Source organism: Bos mutus, chromosome 19 (genome assembly GCF_027580195.1).
Source record: "Bos mutus isolate GX-2022 chromosome 19, NWIPB_WYAK_1.1, whole genome shotgun sequence".
In the NCBI taxonomy this organism is placed as follows: Eukaryota; Metazoa; Chordata; class Mammalia; order Artiodactyla; family Bovidae; genus Bos; species Bos mutus.
The window spans coordinates 141,725-155,691 of NC_091635.1; the positions used below are offsets into that span (position 1 = coordinate 141,725).

Genomic DNA, 13,967 nt, shown 5'->3' on the forward strand with positions numbered 1-13,967 from the left:
TTTGGAGCCCCCCAAAATAAAGTCTGTCACTGTTTCCACTGTTTCCCCATCTATTTGCCATGAAGTGATGGGACCGGATGCCATGATCTTTGTTTTCTGAATGTTGAGCTTTAAGCCAACTTTTTGACTCTCCTCTTTCACTTTCATCAAGAGGCTCTTTAGTTCTTCTTCACTTTCTGCCATAAGGGTGGTGTCATCTGCATGTCTGAGGTTATTGATATTTCTCCCAGCAATCTTGATTCCAGCTTGTGCTTCATCCAGCCCAGTGTTTCTCATGATGTACTCCGCATGTAAGTTAAATAAGCAGGGTGACAATATACAGCCTTGACGTACTCCTTTTAGGAAGACTATCCTATAGGAATTAATTTTGGTTTTGGGAGGATCATCCTTAGGGTAATAGACCTTGAAGTGTGCATTTAAAGCTGGGCAGGATTTAGGTCCACAGAGAGGAGGGAAGGGTGTTTGTGTAGAGCAAAGGCGTTGGCAGAGACTCAGGCTGGACTGTGCTTGGGGCCTGTGTGGAGAACGGTGGGAAGGTTCTGTTGTAGTCAGACTGTGGGTGGCCTGGTTATTTGGTGATGAGCTCGGGTACTATTTTATAGGATGCCATCTCTAAAGTGACTCCTGACTGTCTAACCCCTCAGGAAAGAGTATACACTTTCCTGCCGCAGGGTCCCCCACTGCTGTGATGTCCAGTGGGGAGAAGGAGGCACGTTCTGCAGTGGGTTCCTTAATACCGTATCAGTCTGGCTTTTCTTTCGTCACAGTACAGTAACTTTCTAAAACAGTCTTGTTTTCAGGATAATAATTGGGTTTCCACAGGGAAAATAACAATGTGTGAGGCAGACAAAATGCAAATTACTGACTTAAAAAAATGAATCTCTAATTTTTTAATAGTATTTCTCTTGTTTAAACTTTGTTATGTAAAAAACATATATTTTATTGTATTTTTCTTCAGGTTTCATACGGTTTTTATTATTTATATAGTTTAATAATTAAAGAGAAGGTGGGGTCTAACGAAGGACTGATCATGGATGTTAGTAATTTCTATTCAGGTGGAAATAATGGTAACGTTTAGTACAACTCATCGATCTTCTAAAACTTTTACAAATGCAGCCTGATTCATTCCAGCCAAGTTAATTATGAGGTAGATAATTTTTTTCCCCTAATGGAGACAAATGTAAAAGACAGAGATACAGAAATAATCTTCAATTTAGGTTGAAGAAATTTTAGTTACTGCTATTGGTTCCTGCTGTTTGATCATAGTTCATTTTTGTTTTTTGAAGTCTGTCTCTAATCAAGTAAGATTTAATTTTTTAGAAATAAAAGAGGACCGTGACTAATAAGAAAAGTCAATTTTAGGATAATAATTGAATATTTTAAAAAATATAATGGTATTAATACATTTCATGACTTGATTTCCAGGTGATCTGTTGGTTTTCCTTGTACTGTCACAGAAGGAAGTCCACACTGGTATGAGAATGATGCTTATAAATCACCACCCTTCTTATCAGCGGTCACTGAACATGTCGTAGTCCAGGCCATTCTGCCCAGCACCTCTGTGGTGAACTGTGGATTTCATTTTTCTTCCCATATTTACTTTTGGTCCCGGACCGGTTTTCTAGCTATGATGGAATTCTTCAAAAGTATCCTATGTTTTTTATGTAGTGAACTACTCATTGATCTGTTTGGAGAAATTCTTTCTGAGGCTATATTCTTGCCTCTGAAATGTACGAAGGGAAAAGTACAGGTTTTCCATTTATTAACAAACTTACCCTTCTTTATCTCTTTGCAGTTTTTAAAATCCGTGTCCGTTGTGACATTGATATTCATATTTTAAAAACGAATAACATTTTTTTCTTAAAATAATTAAACAGTAAAACGGACTTTTTCTTTTAGTAATACAGTTCTATTAATATAACGTGTAATTGTGCAGCCATCAGTACAATCAGAATACAGAATATTATCACCCCCTAAAATTCCCTAATGTTATCCTTTTAGTTAACTGTCCCCATCCTATAATGTCTGCAACCACTGATGTTTTCTCCACCCCTTTAGTTTTATCTTTTTGAGGATGTCATATAAATAGAATCATGAAGTATGTAAACTTCTAGACTGGGTTCTTTTACTCTTTGAGCTTCATCTAAGTTATGGCATAAATTGAAAGCTTGTTCCTTTTTATTACTGAGTAGTTTTCTATTGTCAGTAATTAAAGGACATTTGGGTTGTTTCAGTTTTTTTTAACATTTTTGAATAGAGATGCTGTAAACATTTGTGTACAGGTTTTTCTGCAAACATAGATTTCATTTCTTTAAGGTAGCTGCTTGTGGGGAGAGGGGATTGCTGGATGATATACTGAGTGTATTTTTAATTTTGTAAGAAGCTGTCAACCCTCTTCCCAGAGTGACTGTACTATTTTATATTCATACTAGCAATGTATGAGAGTTCCAGCTATTCTACATCACTGACATTACCATTATTTTTCGTTTAGCCATTCTAATAGGTCGGAGAAGGCAATGGCAACCCACTCCAATGGTACTCTTGCCTGGAAAATCCCATGGACGGAGGAGCCTGGTAGGCTGCAGTCCATGGAGTCGCTAAGAGTCAGACATGACTGAGCGACTTCACTTTCACTTTTCACTTTCTTGCATTGGAGAAGGAAATGGCAACCCACTCCAGTGTTCTTGCCTTGAGAATCCCAGGGACGGGGGGAGCCTGGTGGGCTGCCATTTATGGGGTCGCACAGAGTTGGACACGACTGAAGTGATTTAGCAGCAGCAGCAGCAGCATTCTAATAAGTATATAGTAATATCTAATCAGGAGAAGGCAATGGCAACCCACTCCAGTACTCTTGCCTGGAAAATCCCATGCATGGAGGAGCCTGGTGCGCTGTAGTCCATGGGGTCACGAAAAGTCGGACACGACTGAGCGACTTCACTTTCACTTTTCACTTTCATGCATTGGAGAAGGAAATGGCAACCAAAAACTCCAGTGTTCTTGCCTGGAGAATCCTAGGGACAGGAGCCTGGTGGGCTGCCGTCTATGGGGTCGCACAGAGTCGGACACGACTGAAGTGACTTAGCAGCAGCAGCAGCAGCAGCAATATCTAATTACGGTTTTAATTTGTGTTTCTCTAATGACTGATGCCATTGAACATCTTTTCATGTGCTTATTTGCCATCATTATATCTTCTTAGTGGAGTATCTTTTGCCCAGCTTTTCATTGGGCTGTTTTCTTCCTCTTGAGTTTTGAGAATTCTTCGTATATTTGGATACAAATCCTTTTTCAGATATTTGCAATTGGTTTTCTCTGCAGTTGCAGTGATTTGCAAGTGGTTTTCTCACAGTGTTTAGCTTTGCTTTTCATTCTTTTTCATTCTTTTAATATAATAGCATTTTTCAAAGAGCAAAAATGTTTAGTTTTGATAAAGTCCATTTCATGCTTTTTTTCTTTTTATGTATTATACTAAAATGGAAAATTTTCTTTTAATAAATTTCTATTCTATGAAAGTGGTAAAAAGCAACTTAGTGATGGGAATGTTCTCATAAAGTTGACTTTAGGGGAGGGTGTGAATTTTATCATTTTCTGGAAAAGTGGTGCTAATTAATATACTCCGTAGTTTGGGGACCATCTAGAACTTTTGCTTAACAAAAGGACGCAATTGGTTTAGTTTGGTGAGGGTCTTCACACTTTTTATAAAAAATGGTAATCGCTAGCTGGTCGTAATGCAGAACTATGTAGGAATTAGTCCTTAAGACTGTTCCAGGGTTAAAGTAGTGCTATATTATATTCACAATTGATGCTTTTGGGAGTGTCTTCAGTTTCTGCTCCACTGGAACATCGCTAGAACTCACAGTCAGTGTCCTGGCTAAAAGTGTGAGCTACATCAGAATGTCTAGATTTGAATCCTGCCCTTTATGTACATTATAACTGTGGGTGAGCAACTTAACTTCTCTGTGCTTCAATTTCCTTATCTGTAAGTGGGAATGATAATAACACCCACCTTGTAAGGTCATTATGAGGAAATGAGATGACACAATATACATTATATATCTCAGCAGCGTCTGGCACAGCATGTGTTCAGCAAATGGCTCTTGCTATTACTTGTATTATTATTGCTGAAATAGCTTTATGATAAAATTATTTAAACAAATGTTTTGTAATATTTTCAGTAGTCAGGATAACCACATGTCACACTAAGTCATTTTTCTTCCATTTTTTCTCAGTTATTATGAAAATGCCCACGTTTTTCTCTTAATACTCTTTATTATTAATCAGTAATTGTGGCCTAATTGTTACTAATTATCATGTATATATACACTGTTTTGTAAGAGAACTATCAGTTTGTTTTTCACATCCTGTGAGGTACTAATCAGATATGCACATACATATCAATTAGCTTCCCGCTGCCTGAAACAGCACCAAAACTGGCTTAGGCCAGAAAGAAATTTGAGTTAGGCTCACCTAACTACAAAGTCAGGCACAGCAAGCTGGATTCAGGACTCAGGTGAAGTTGTTGGGGCTCAGGTTCTCCCCGTGACTCAGCTCTGCCTTTTCCTGGATGGACTTCAGTTGTTGACGTTGCATATAGAAACATGACTGCAGCATATCCACCCCCTGTAGCTGCTCAGAGTTTAGATTCAGCGGGAAAGAGCACCAGCCTCTTTCCCAGAAGCCTCAGCAAAAGTCTCATGATGTCTCATTGGTTCTTATGGGGTCACATATCTGACCTTGAGCCAGTCTGTCCCTGAGTTTGGGGCTTTGAGACTCAGATTGGCCAGTTCTGGTCACATGACACTCGTTGATTTTCTTTTCTTTTCTTTTTTTGGTGGAGCCCTCTCTTCAGGGGCCACATTTCCTCAGAGTGGGGGAGAGGTAATGACTCAGAGGGGAATCATGGGCTTTTATTACCAGAAAAGGGGATGGCTGGATACTGGGTGGTCAAACAGCTTAATGTGACATTAGGCTCTTTTAGTAGATCAGAAGCAGATCACAGGAGTCAGTGGACGTGGATTCGAATTTTGGTTTCTGATTCCAGCTTTTTCGTCTGTGAAATTTTTTGTATTGGTGGGCAAAAATCCCACACGATACGGCCTTTGATTCTCTGTAGCCTTAGTTGCAGAATTATTAGACTGAAAGTTGGAGGTTGCATAGGAAGCATTTTTCTACTTTCTGGTTATAAAAGAAAAGAGAAGCCTCATGGCTTGCTATGTTTTGTAATACTCAGCATCATATTTCATTTATAAATTTGTCTCATTTATAAATTTGATGTATAGTTGGTAGTGTGATCCTGACTTGAGAAGTATAGATTTTGTAGCATCAGTAGCTGCTGCTCAGCTGTGACCTTGATCAAAAGGCTGGTTGACAGTAACTATTCAGATAGATAATTAAGCCAGCTGAGATAGGAATGGGGCTAGAATTTATAATTAATAGGTTTTTGAAACCTTCTCTTGTTCTTTCTCCATGTCTTTAGGATTTTTGTCCCTGAGTCATGGAAGACAGAAGAGCTGAGAAGTCATGTGAACAAGCATGTGAATCACTGAAGAGGCAGGACTATGAGATGGCCCTCCAGCACTGCACAGAGGCCCTCCTTTCTCTTGGCCAGTACTCCGTGGCCGACTTTACAGGGCCCTGTCCGCTGGAGATAGAGAGCATCAAGATCGAGAGTCTTCTTTATAGAATTGCCTCCTTTTTGCAGCTGGTGAGTAGACATTGTCAATAAGCCAATGGTAAACCATGTTAAATGACCTTTTTCTTTGAGTGGGGACTGTTGTTGGTCATTTCCTCTGCAAATCACCAAATTCTGGGCTGAGGAGTTGTGTGAAGTGGCTAGGGATTGCTGAATGTCTTTGATGGCAAGCAACTGTGTTTTTAGGACCTGAAAGTTTTACTGTTGTATAGCATTTTTTTACTATCCACTCAATTCAACAAATATTTATTGAATGCATACTATGTGGTGGATGCTGTTCTAGGTATTTGTTTTATGTTGGTGAAAAAGAAAGATCTCTCCCTAGTACTTTTTCTAGTATTGTGGAGGGGCAGGCAATAAAGAATAGGCATTATAAGTAAGTAAACACTTTGGATTGTTAGAAGGTAACAGTTTGCATGAAAAAAGACATAAAATAGAAGGTTTCTAGGGTTAGGGGTAGGGTTGCAATTTTTAAGTTACAGGCAGAGGGAACTTCAGTGCAGACTTCCTCAGGCAGGAGCATGCCTGCTGCATTTGAGGGACAGCTCTGGAGTCCAGTGTGTGGGAGTAAAGCACATGATGAGGGAGTGCAACAAGGTGGCTAGACCCTGTGGGGTCTCCAGGTCACTGTGAGGTCTGGTTTCTGTTCTGCTTGGCAGAGCACTCTTGTGGGATTTTGAGCAGGGCAGTGGCGTGATCTGATATAATAGGAATTATTTGGTCTCTGTTGAGAATAGAGTTTAAAGTATAAGGGCTAAGAGTAGATGCAGAGACTAGTTTGGAAGCTATTAGAATAATCTAGGCCAGAGATTAAAAGACACTTACTCCTTGGAAGGAAAGTTATGACCAACCTAGACAGCACATTAAAAAGCAGAGACATTATTTTGTCAACAAATGTCCCCGTCTATTCAAGGCTATGGTTTTTCCTGTGGTCATGTATGGATGTGAGAGTTGGACTGTGAAGAAGGCTGAGCACTGAAGAATTGATGCTTTTGAACTGTGGTGTTGGAGAAGACTCTTGAGAGTCCCTTGGACTGCAAGGAGATCCAACCAGTCCATCCTAAAGGAGATCAGTCCTGGGTGTTCATTGGAAGGATGGATGCTAAAGCTGAAACTCCAATACTTTGGCCACCTCACGTGAAGAGTTGACTCATTGGAAAAGACTCTGATGCTGGGAGGGATTGGGGGCAGGAGGAGAAGGGGACGACAGAGGGTGAGATGGCTGGATGGCATCACTGACTCAATGGACATGGGTTTGGGTGAACTCTGGGAGTTGGTGATGGACAGGGAGGCCTGGCGTGCTGCAATTCATGGAGTCGCAAAGAGTCGGACACAACTGAGCGACTGAACTGAACTGAACTGAACTGAGGCCAGAGATGAAGTGGCTTAGATCAAAATGGTAACCATGGAGGTAGTGAGAAGTGGTTTGTTTCTGGCTATAATTTGAAGGTAGAATGAAACAGATTTCCTAGTGTACGGAAGGCAGAGAGTGAGAGATCTAGAGCAGTCATAGTTCACTTACTTTGACTTTTTCTGTCTGAGCGTTTGGAAGAGTGGAGTTGCCTTCCACTGAGATGAGGGTCTGTGGATGGGGAGCAGGTTTTATGGGAAAGAGTTCGTTTTAGACACACTGAGTTTGAGATGACACTTAGATACCCAGCCAGAGATGTGGAGTAAGCAGCTGGATGTGCATGTGTGAAGTCTGGGCTGCAGATGTTACTTTCAGAGTCTGTGGTCTGTGGATGATAAGAGCCTCAGGCCTGGGTTAGATCACTAGGGAGTGAGTATAGACAGGAGGAGATGACTGAGGACTTGGTCTTACGGCACTGGTTTAAGAGTTGGGGAGAAGAAGCAAAGCATCCTGAAGAGCAACCCATGAGGCTAAGGAAAACTATGAGAGCAGGGTGTCCTGGGAGCCAAAGGAGGAGAACCTGTCCAAGTGAGCAGATGTTCAGCATGTCCATTGCTGGAATAGACGTGGAGAATTGAGAATCGACAAAAAATGACAGTGTATCTCCATGGGTGCATGTAAATATGTCTGACTGGTGGCAGCCACTGGTGATTTACATGGGGTGGGGAGTGAGAGCTTGATAACAAAGAGTTTAAGAGAAAGTCAGAAAAAAAAAAGAAAATCAGATGGAAGGAATTTGAATACATGATACAGACAGTTCTTGAGGAGCTTTGCCCCATTGAAGCACACACACACCCAAAAGGAATGGAAACTAGTGGGAGACGTGAAGTCAAGAAAAGGGTTTTTTCAGATGAGAGAAATAAGAACTTGTTTGTTTATAGGACTAAACTGAAAGAAAACAAAAAATTAATGATGTATGAGAAACAGAAGAGGCTTGCCAGAGCGATGTTCTTGAGCATATCTGCACAGGTGGTAGGCCTGTGGGACAGGCGGGAGGCAGAGGGGGGCAGGAAGTAGACAGTCGGGGTGGTGACCCTCATAGACGGTCTCTGCAGGACAGCTGTTCACTCAGCAGAGTGAGGAGCTGAGGATGAGGATGGGGTAGAGGGTTCTGGTGACTTGAGGTTAGAGGAGGTGAGAAAGAGGGAGTAAATGGCTAGGGAAGTATGCGGTGAGGTTTACTTGGAGAGGATTGTGTAATCCTCAGCACATGAGTTAGCCTTGGTCTGTGAGTAGTAAATTTGCAACATTAATGATTAAACTTTGAAACAAAGCTGCAGCCTTTTGATAAAATCTCTGTTTTAAGAGGCCTTGAACTACTAAACTTTATCTTGTGTCTTTTATTTTGCAGAAAAACTATGGGCAAGCTGATGAAGATTGTAGGCATGGTATGTGTAAAAACAAGATTCTCTTCTGCTTTGAAGATTTTGAAGTATTTCATTGAGTAATGTTTAAGATTTGATATTTTCATGTACTGATTTCAGTGGTGATTTTAATATGGAAAAACTCCACTTTGTGGTGATGACTAATCTGGGTGCTTTCCTGGCATGACGGGCGTGCACGTGAGCATGGTCCCTGCTCACGAGTGGTGGCATTGCTGCCACTCCCTTGGGAACACTGATAATGCCCTTTGAAAGTGTGTGAGTGTTTTCAGTCAACAGAGAGCTATATTTTAAGAACTATAACACATAACACACATTGATCGAAATGTTAAGCTTGGATAAATTGGAAAGCTGGACCTCTGTCTCCTACAGTGTTTTTTTTCCCCTTCATTAGAAGATTTTCCTTAAAAGAGACTGACTAGAATGCTCTTTGGTGCTTTTTCCTGCTTTCTTTTGGTCAGGAAATTGATTAATAAGATTCTTGCTCTTTGGGTGCTCATAGACTAGAAATCCTTTTCTTCGAGATTGCTGCCGTTTTCTAGAGTGAGTCTAGGAGTGAGTGGGAGAAGGGTTCAGTGTGCATTCTCACACACTCTTGGTGAGAGTTTTGCACAGCTCAGTGATTTGGATAATGGAGTGCTTCAATTATCTAAATGGGGAAGGAGGGCTGAGGTGTTTAACGTAAATTAAAGTTCTTTTCCTGTTTGTTCTTTTGTGTCAAAACTTTTTCAAAGTACTAGCTATTTTTGTTGTAAACCTTACAGAATGTAAATCTTATCTACTTCTGTAACATATTGGACACATTGAACCATTCGTTGACGATACAGTGACCTCTCTGTAAACCTTGCTTCATAGAATTGTGCACCTTGGGAGAAGACTGGCCTTTGAGAGATACTGAGTGCAATCTTTACTACCTGTAGATGTTTAAAGGTTGCTAACAAGCCATATAATAAGTCGAATAACATAGAAGGGCCCCTGCCCCTCCCCCTAAGAGGAGGTCGTGCCGTTAGTGTGCTGCATCTTCTTCACCTTTCTCTGTAGTGAGCGCAAATGCTCGTAATACATGACATACGTACATGGGCTTTTTATTTAAAAATTAAAAAAGAATTATGTGATCATAACAAAATTGCTTGCTTTCTTAGCAATATAGATCATGGATATCTTACTGAGTTAATAATGCATCAGCTCCAGCTCCTATACCATAGTCCGTGGTGTAGATAGCCACCATTTATTCAGCTGTTCCCATGGTGGTGGGCGTTCGGGTGGCTCTACTTTTCTAGTTTGTCACAATTCACCCTGTAATAACCATACATTTTTTCTCACTGCTGCCTTTGTTTCTGTGTGGTAGTCTTAAAAGTTAGATACCTGGATGAAGGAGTTTTAAAAATTGAATGTCTGGGTTAAAATATACATATAATTTTAATAGACACTTTCGGATTAGTTTCAAATGCACACATTTTTAAATAGTTCAGAAAAAAATTAGTGAAGTAAATATGGCAAAAGATGGCAACCTCAGTTTTAAGAATATGAATGCTTATTATACTATTTACCCTAGTTTCTCATTCTAAATTTTTCATAATTTAGAAAATTATGAAAAATTTTCATATCTCATTTCACCATCTTACATATCAGCAATATGTGAGAATGCCTGTTTCCTGTGATCTCACTAACTGGAACCTCTCAGTCTTGACATTGTGACAATCTCATGTGTGAGCAATTGCCTCTTTCTTTAATTTTCGCTTCCTTGAGTACTGATGAGGTTGATACTTTTCATTTTTTGGAGACATACAAAGTCCCGGTAGATTAAAGGACTTGTAGAAAGTTGTGGAAGAGTAAATGTTGTTGGTGCAGGAGCACATGGAAAAATGTTGCATTTTTTGTTAATTGTTTCACTTGGCATTTTAAAGTTAGGTATTATTTTACAACGGCTGAATTAACAATATAAAAATTTAACCTGGAAACCTTGGAGATGAAGGCTAGGCCTGTTACCTGGAGTGTGAGCATAGTAGCATGAAAGTGTGTGTGTGTCCAAGCTCACCAGACTGTACATTGGTTACGTGCAGTTTTTGTGTACTGATTCTGCTTCTGCAATGTGGGGAGAAAACCACTGTCTCAGATAAGGTTGTAGTGAAGTGAGTGTGTGCTTGTGGTGGCGGCGGGCGGGGTATGAAGCAGAATACAGCTTGGTCATATGTTCGTACCTTTGACCCACTAATCTCAGTTCTGGGAGACTGTCCCAAGTAAATATTTCAAAAGAAGGAAAAAATTGTCTGTGGAATGGTTTTCATTGTGGTGCTGTGTGGTAAAGGGGGAAATTGGTTAGCTTGCAATAATGGTTCAATGATTACATTCTATGCATTCCTTGTAAGAACATGGAAATGCTTAGTTAATGTAAAGTTGTTCATTTGAAGTAGACATTTGGAAATAATGTCAAAAGTTTATGTGTATATATTGCTAGTTGTAGAGTTCTGCTTTTATATTATATATAATTTTTTCCTCTTCCCTTTTTTGGTTTTTTTTTTTTTTTGAAGTATAGTTGATTTACAGTATTACTTTAATTTCAGGTATACAGCAAGGTTATTTTTATATAAGATAAAATACCATGGTTAGGCAGTTAGTTAGTAATAAAAAACAAGACCAGAGTCTCGGCCTTTGTTAATTATTATACTGGTTTGTATGCTGGGTGCCCGAGCAGCTCCCTCTGCAGGGCCCCAGACCTAGTTTGCATTTGATGTACTGCAGGATCCCTTGCTGTCAGTATCAGCTTGCATTCCTTGCAGCTCTCAACAGGCTTCATTGCAGCTACCCTCCCCCCTCTCCCTCCACTTGCTTCTGAGCCTGATTTCACTTTCTCACACAGGGATGGGAAACCAGCCAGGCAGTCTTTGTCATGGAGTTAAAAAATTTAAATTCTTTTTTATTATGAAAAACCTACAAGGAGAAACTAGGGGAAATAATATAATAAGCATTCATATTCTTGAAACTTAGGTTGTCACCTTTTTGCCATATTTACTTGATTAATTTTTTCCTGAACTGCTTAAAAGTAATTATAGATACCATGATATTTATTCCTAAATACTTCAGTATGCATCTGTAATAAATAAGATCATAACTGTATAACCACAGCATTATTATTAACCTAATAAAAGTGACCATAATTCCCTAATATCCAAAACCCAATCCATAGTCAGATTTACCTGGTTGTCCCCAAAATGTGTGTGTATGTGTGTTTTTTTTAATGGCTGATTTGTTTAAGCCAGGAGCTGATCAGAGTCATAAGATTTGAAAGTTGGAGTTCTGCTTTAATAAACAGATTCTGAGTGAGGACTCAAGGGCATCTTGAGAATAAACCACACAGACTCTCGGTTCAGAGAGTTCATTTCTGAGTTTGGTGTTGTGTTCTGGATAGTGAGCATTGTCAAGCCAGGGGCCACGAGTAAGTCTGTTCATTACCTGAACATAAGCTGTATTTGGCATAACAGGAAAACTTCCATAAAATAAAGATTTTTCTTGTGCTTTTGAAATATTCATCATATAGGAAACTCACATTTTTTACACTAAAAAAATAGAATGAGGTAAATGGAGAAAGTGAAATCAAATAGTAGTCTTAGCAACTGAAAGAGATTTGTGCTACATGTAATATGTAAGTCAAACTCAATCATTATAACAGTGGATATTTTTCATACAGCTGCAAGATTCTTAAACTCTAGCTGAGAGTGTCATTAATTTAAGAAATTAATACAAACAGGAGTTTGGGGCATCTATAGATATTTATTATGTTAATACTTCCCCTGTGAAGTGATTCAGCAACCAAAAAGCCCTGTTGAATAGATGCTGACTGTCCTGAAAAAGGCAAATTGATACATGATTGATTGAATCTTCTACACTTTCCTTTTTTTCTGAAGAGTTTTCATTAAATAGATTTTATGGTAATTAAATTTTTTTGGAAAAATAGTTGATAAGGGTAATAATATTTATTCAGAATTTTCTCTGGGTCAGACCCTCTGAAATAGTTTGTTTAACCACATTGTAATACCATTCCAATTTTACAGGTGATGAGTGAGATTAAGTAACTTGCTTAGCACAGAGACTGTCCAGAACTGGACTGTGGTTTTGAAGTGAAGTCTTTCTGACCTAAAAGGCCGTGCTCCTTCTCTTTTATCTGTCCTAAGCTCTGATCTGTGTATTCTTTGGAGTTTTATAGACATTATTTTGTTTGGTATAATAAATTTGGGGGAGGAAAGGTATATGGGTATTTCATATTCTAGAAAGGATTAAAAAAAAAACAAACTGAGGCTCAGGGTGACATTGATAATCATTAGTAGAGTTGGACAGGACTTTGGATCTTTAAGCCGGGTTTTCCTGTTGCCGAGACTTTTAAATAGGGAGCAGTTGCAGTGATGTTTCTTACTCTTCAGCTCCAGTTGCTGCAGAAGCACTGATGCCGCAAAGGTATATGGTGCAGGGGGGCCCTGTGGACTGTTTCCCCCACTGGTGCACGTAACCGTCGTGCAATATTGAGACGAGGAAGTTGGCTTTGGTTCAATGACTGTGTAATTCTCTGTCATTTTACTGTGTGTGGATTCACGGAACCACCAGCACAATCGAGATACAGAACTGTTCCATCACGTGAAGACCTTTTTTTGTGCTACCCTGTATAGTTACACTCATGGTCTTGCCTCCCTGTGTAACCCTGGCAACCACTAGTCTGTTCTCCATCTCTGTAATTTTGTCCTTTTGAAAATAACACACAATAGAACCATATTGTTTGTGACCTTTTAAAGATAACTTTTTCCCCTCTTCACCACGTATGAGATCCATCCAAGTTTTTGAGTGTATGTATAGTCCATCCATTTTTATGGCTGAGTAGTATTCCACAGCCTCTTCATTGATCATAGCCTTGTTGTGGTGAAGGGGCTTGCATAACCCAATGAGGCTATGAGCCACCCAAGACAGACGGGTCATGGTGAAGAGTTGTTACAAAATGTGGTCTACGGAGGAGGAAATGGCAACCCACTCCAGTATTCTTGCCATGAGAACCCCACGAACAGTATGAAAAGGCAAAAAGATATGACACTGGAAGGTGAGCCCCGTAGGTCGCAAAGTTGTCCATTCTGCTACTAGGGAAGAGTGGAGGGCAATAGCTCTAGAAAGAACAAAGCAGTTGAGTGAAAGTGGGAATGATGTTCAGCTGTGGATGTGTCTGGTGGTGAAAGTAAAGCTAGATGCTGTAAAGAACAGTATTATATAAGAACCTTGAGTGTTAGGTCCATAAATCATTGGACATGGTCAAGCAGGAAATGGCAACAGTGAATATTGACATCTTAGGAATCAGTGAACTAGAATGGATGGGAATGAGTGAATTTATTTCCGAGGACCATTATGTCTACTGTGGGCAAGAATCCCATAGAAGAAATGGAGTACCCTTCGTAGTCAACAAGAGAGTCTGAAATGCAGTATTGGGTGCAACCTCAAAAATGACAGA

At 39.7% G+C, this 13,967-nt stretch overlaps 1 protein-coding gene across 7 annotated transcripts in view; it reads left to right on the forward strand.

The window, feature by feature from the left end:
• Positions 1-13,967, forward strand: part of HELZ (helicase with zinc finger) — a 146,310-nt gene that overhangs the window by 15,310 nt on the left and 117,033 nt on the right. For 6 of the 7 annotated variants that reach the window (XM_070388910.1, XM_070388908.1, XM_070388905.1 and 3 more), the window contains 2 exons: positions 5,474-5,701; positions 8,452-8,488. In XM_070388910.1, the coding sequence (XP_070245011.1) occupies positions 5,492-5,701; positions 8,452-8,488 (247 nt within the window). In that variant the 5' untranslated portion in view covers positions 5,474-5,491. Of the gene's footprint in view, positions 1-1,425; positions 1,474-5,473; positions 5,702-8,451; positions 8,489-13,967 lie in introns of all 7 variants that reach the window. The other variant, XM_070388907.1, reaches the window with a different exon arrangement.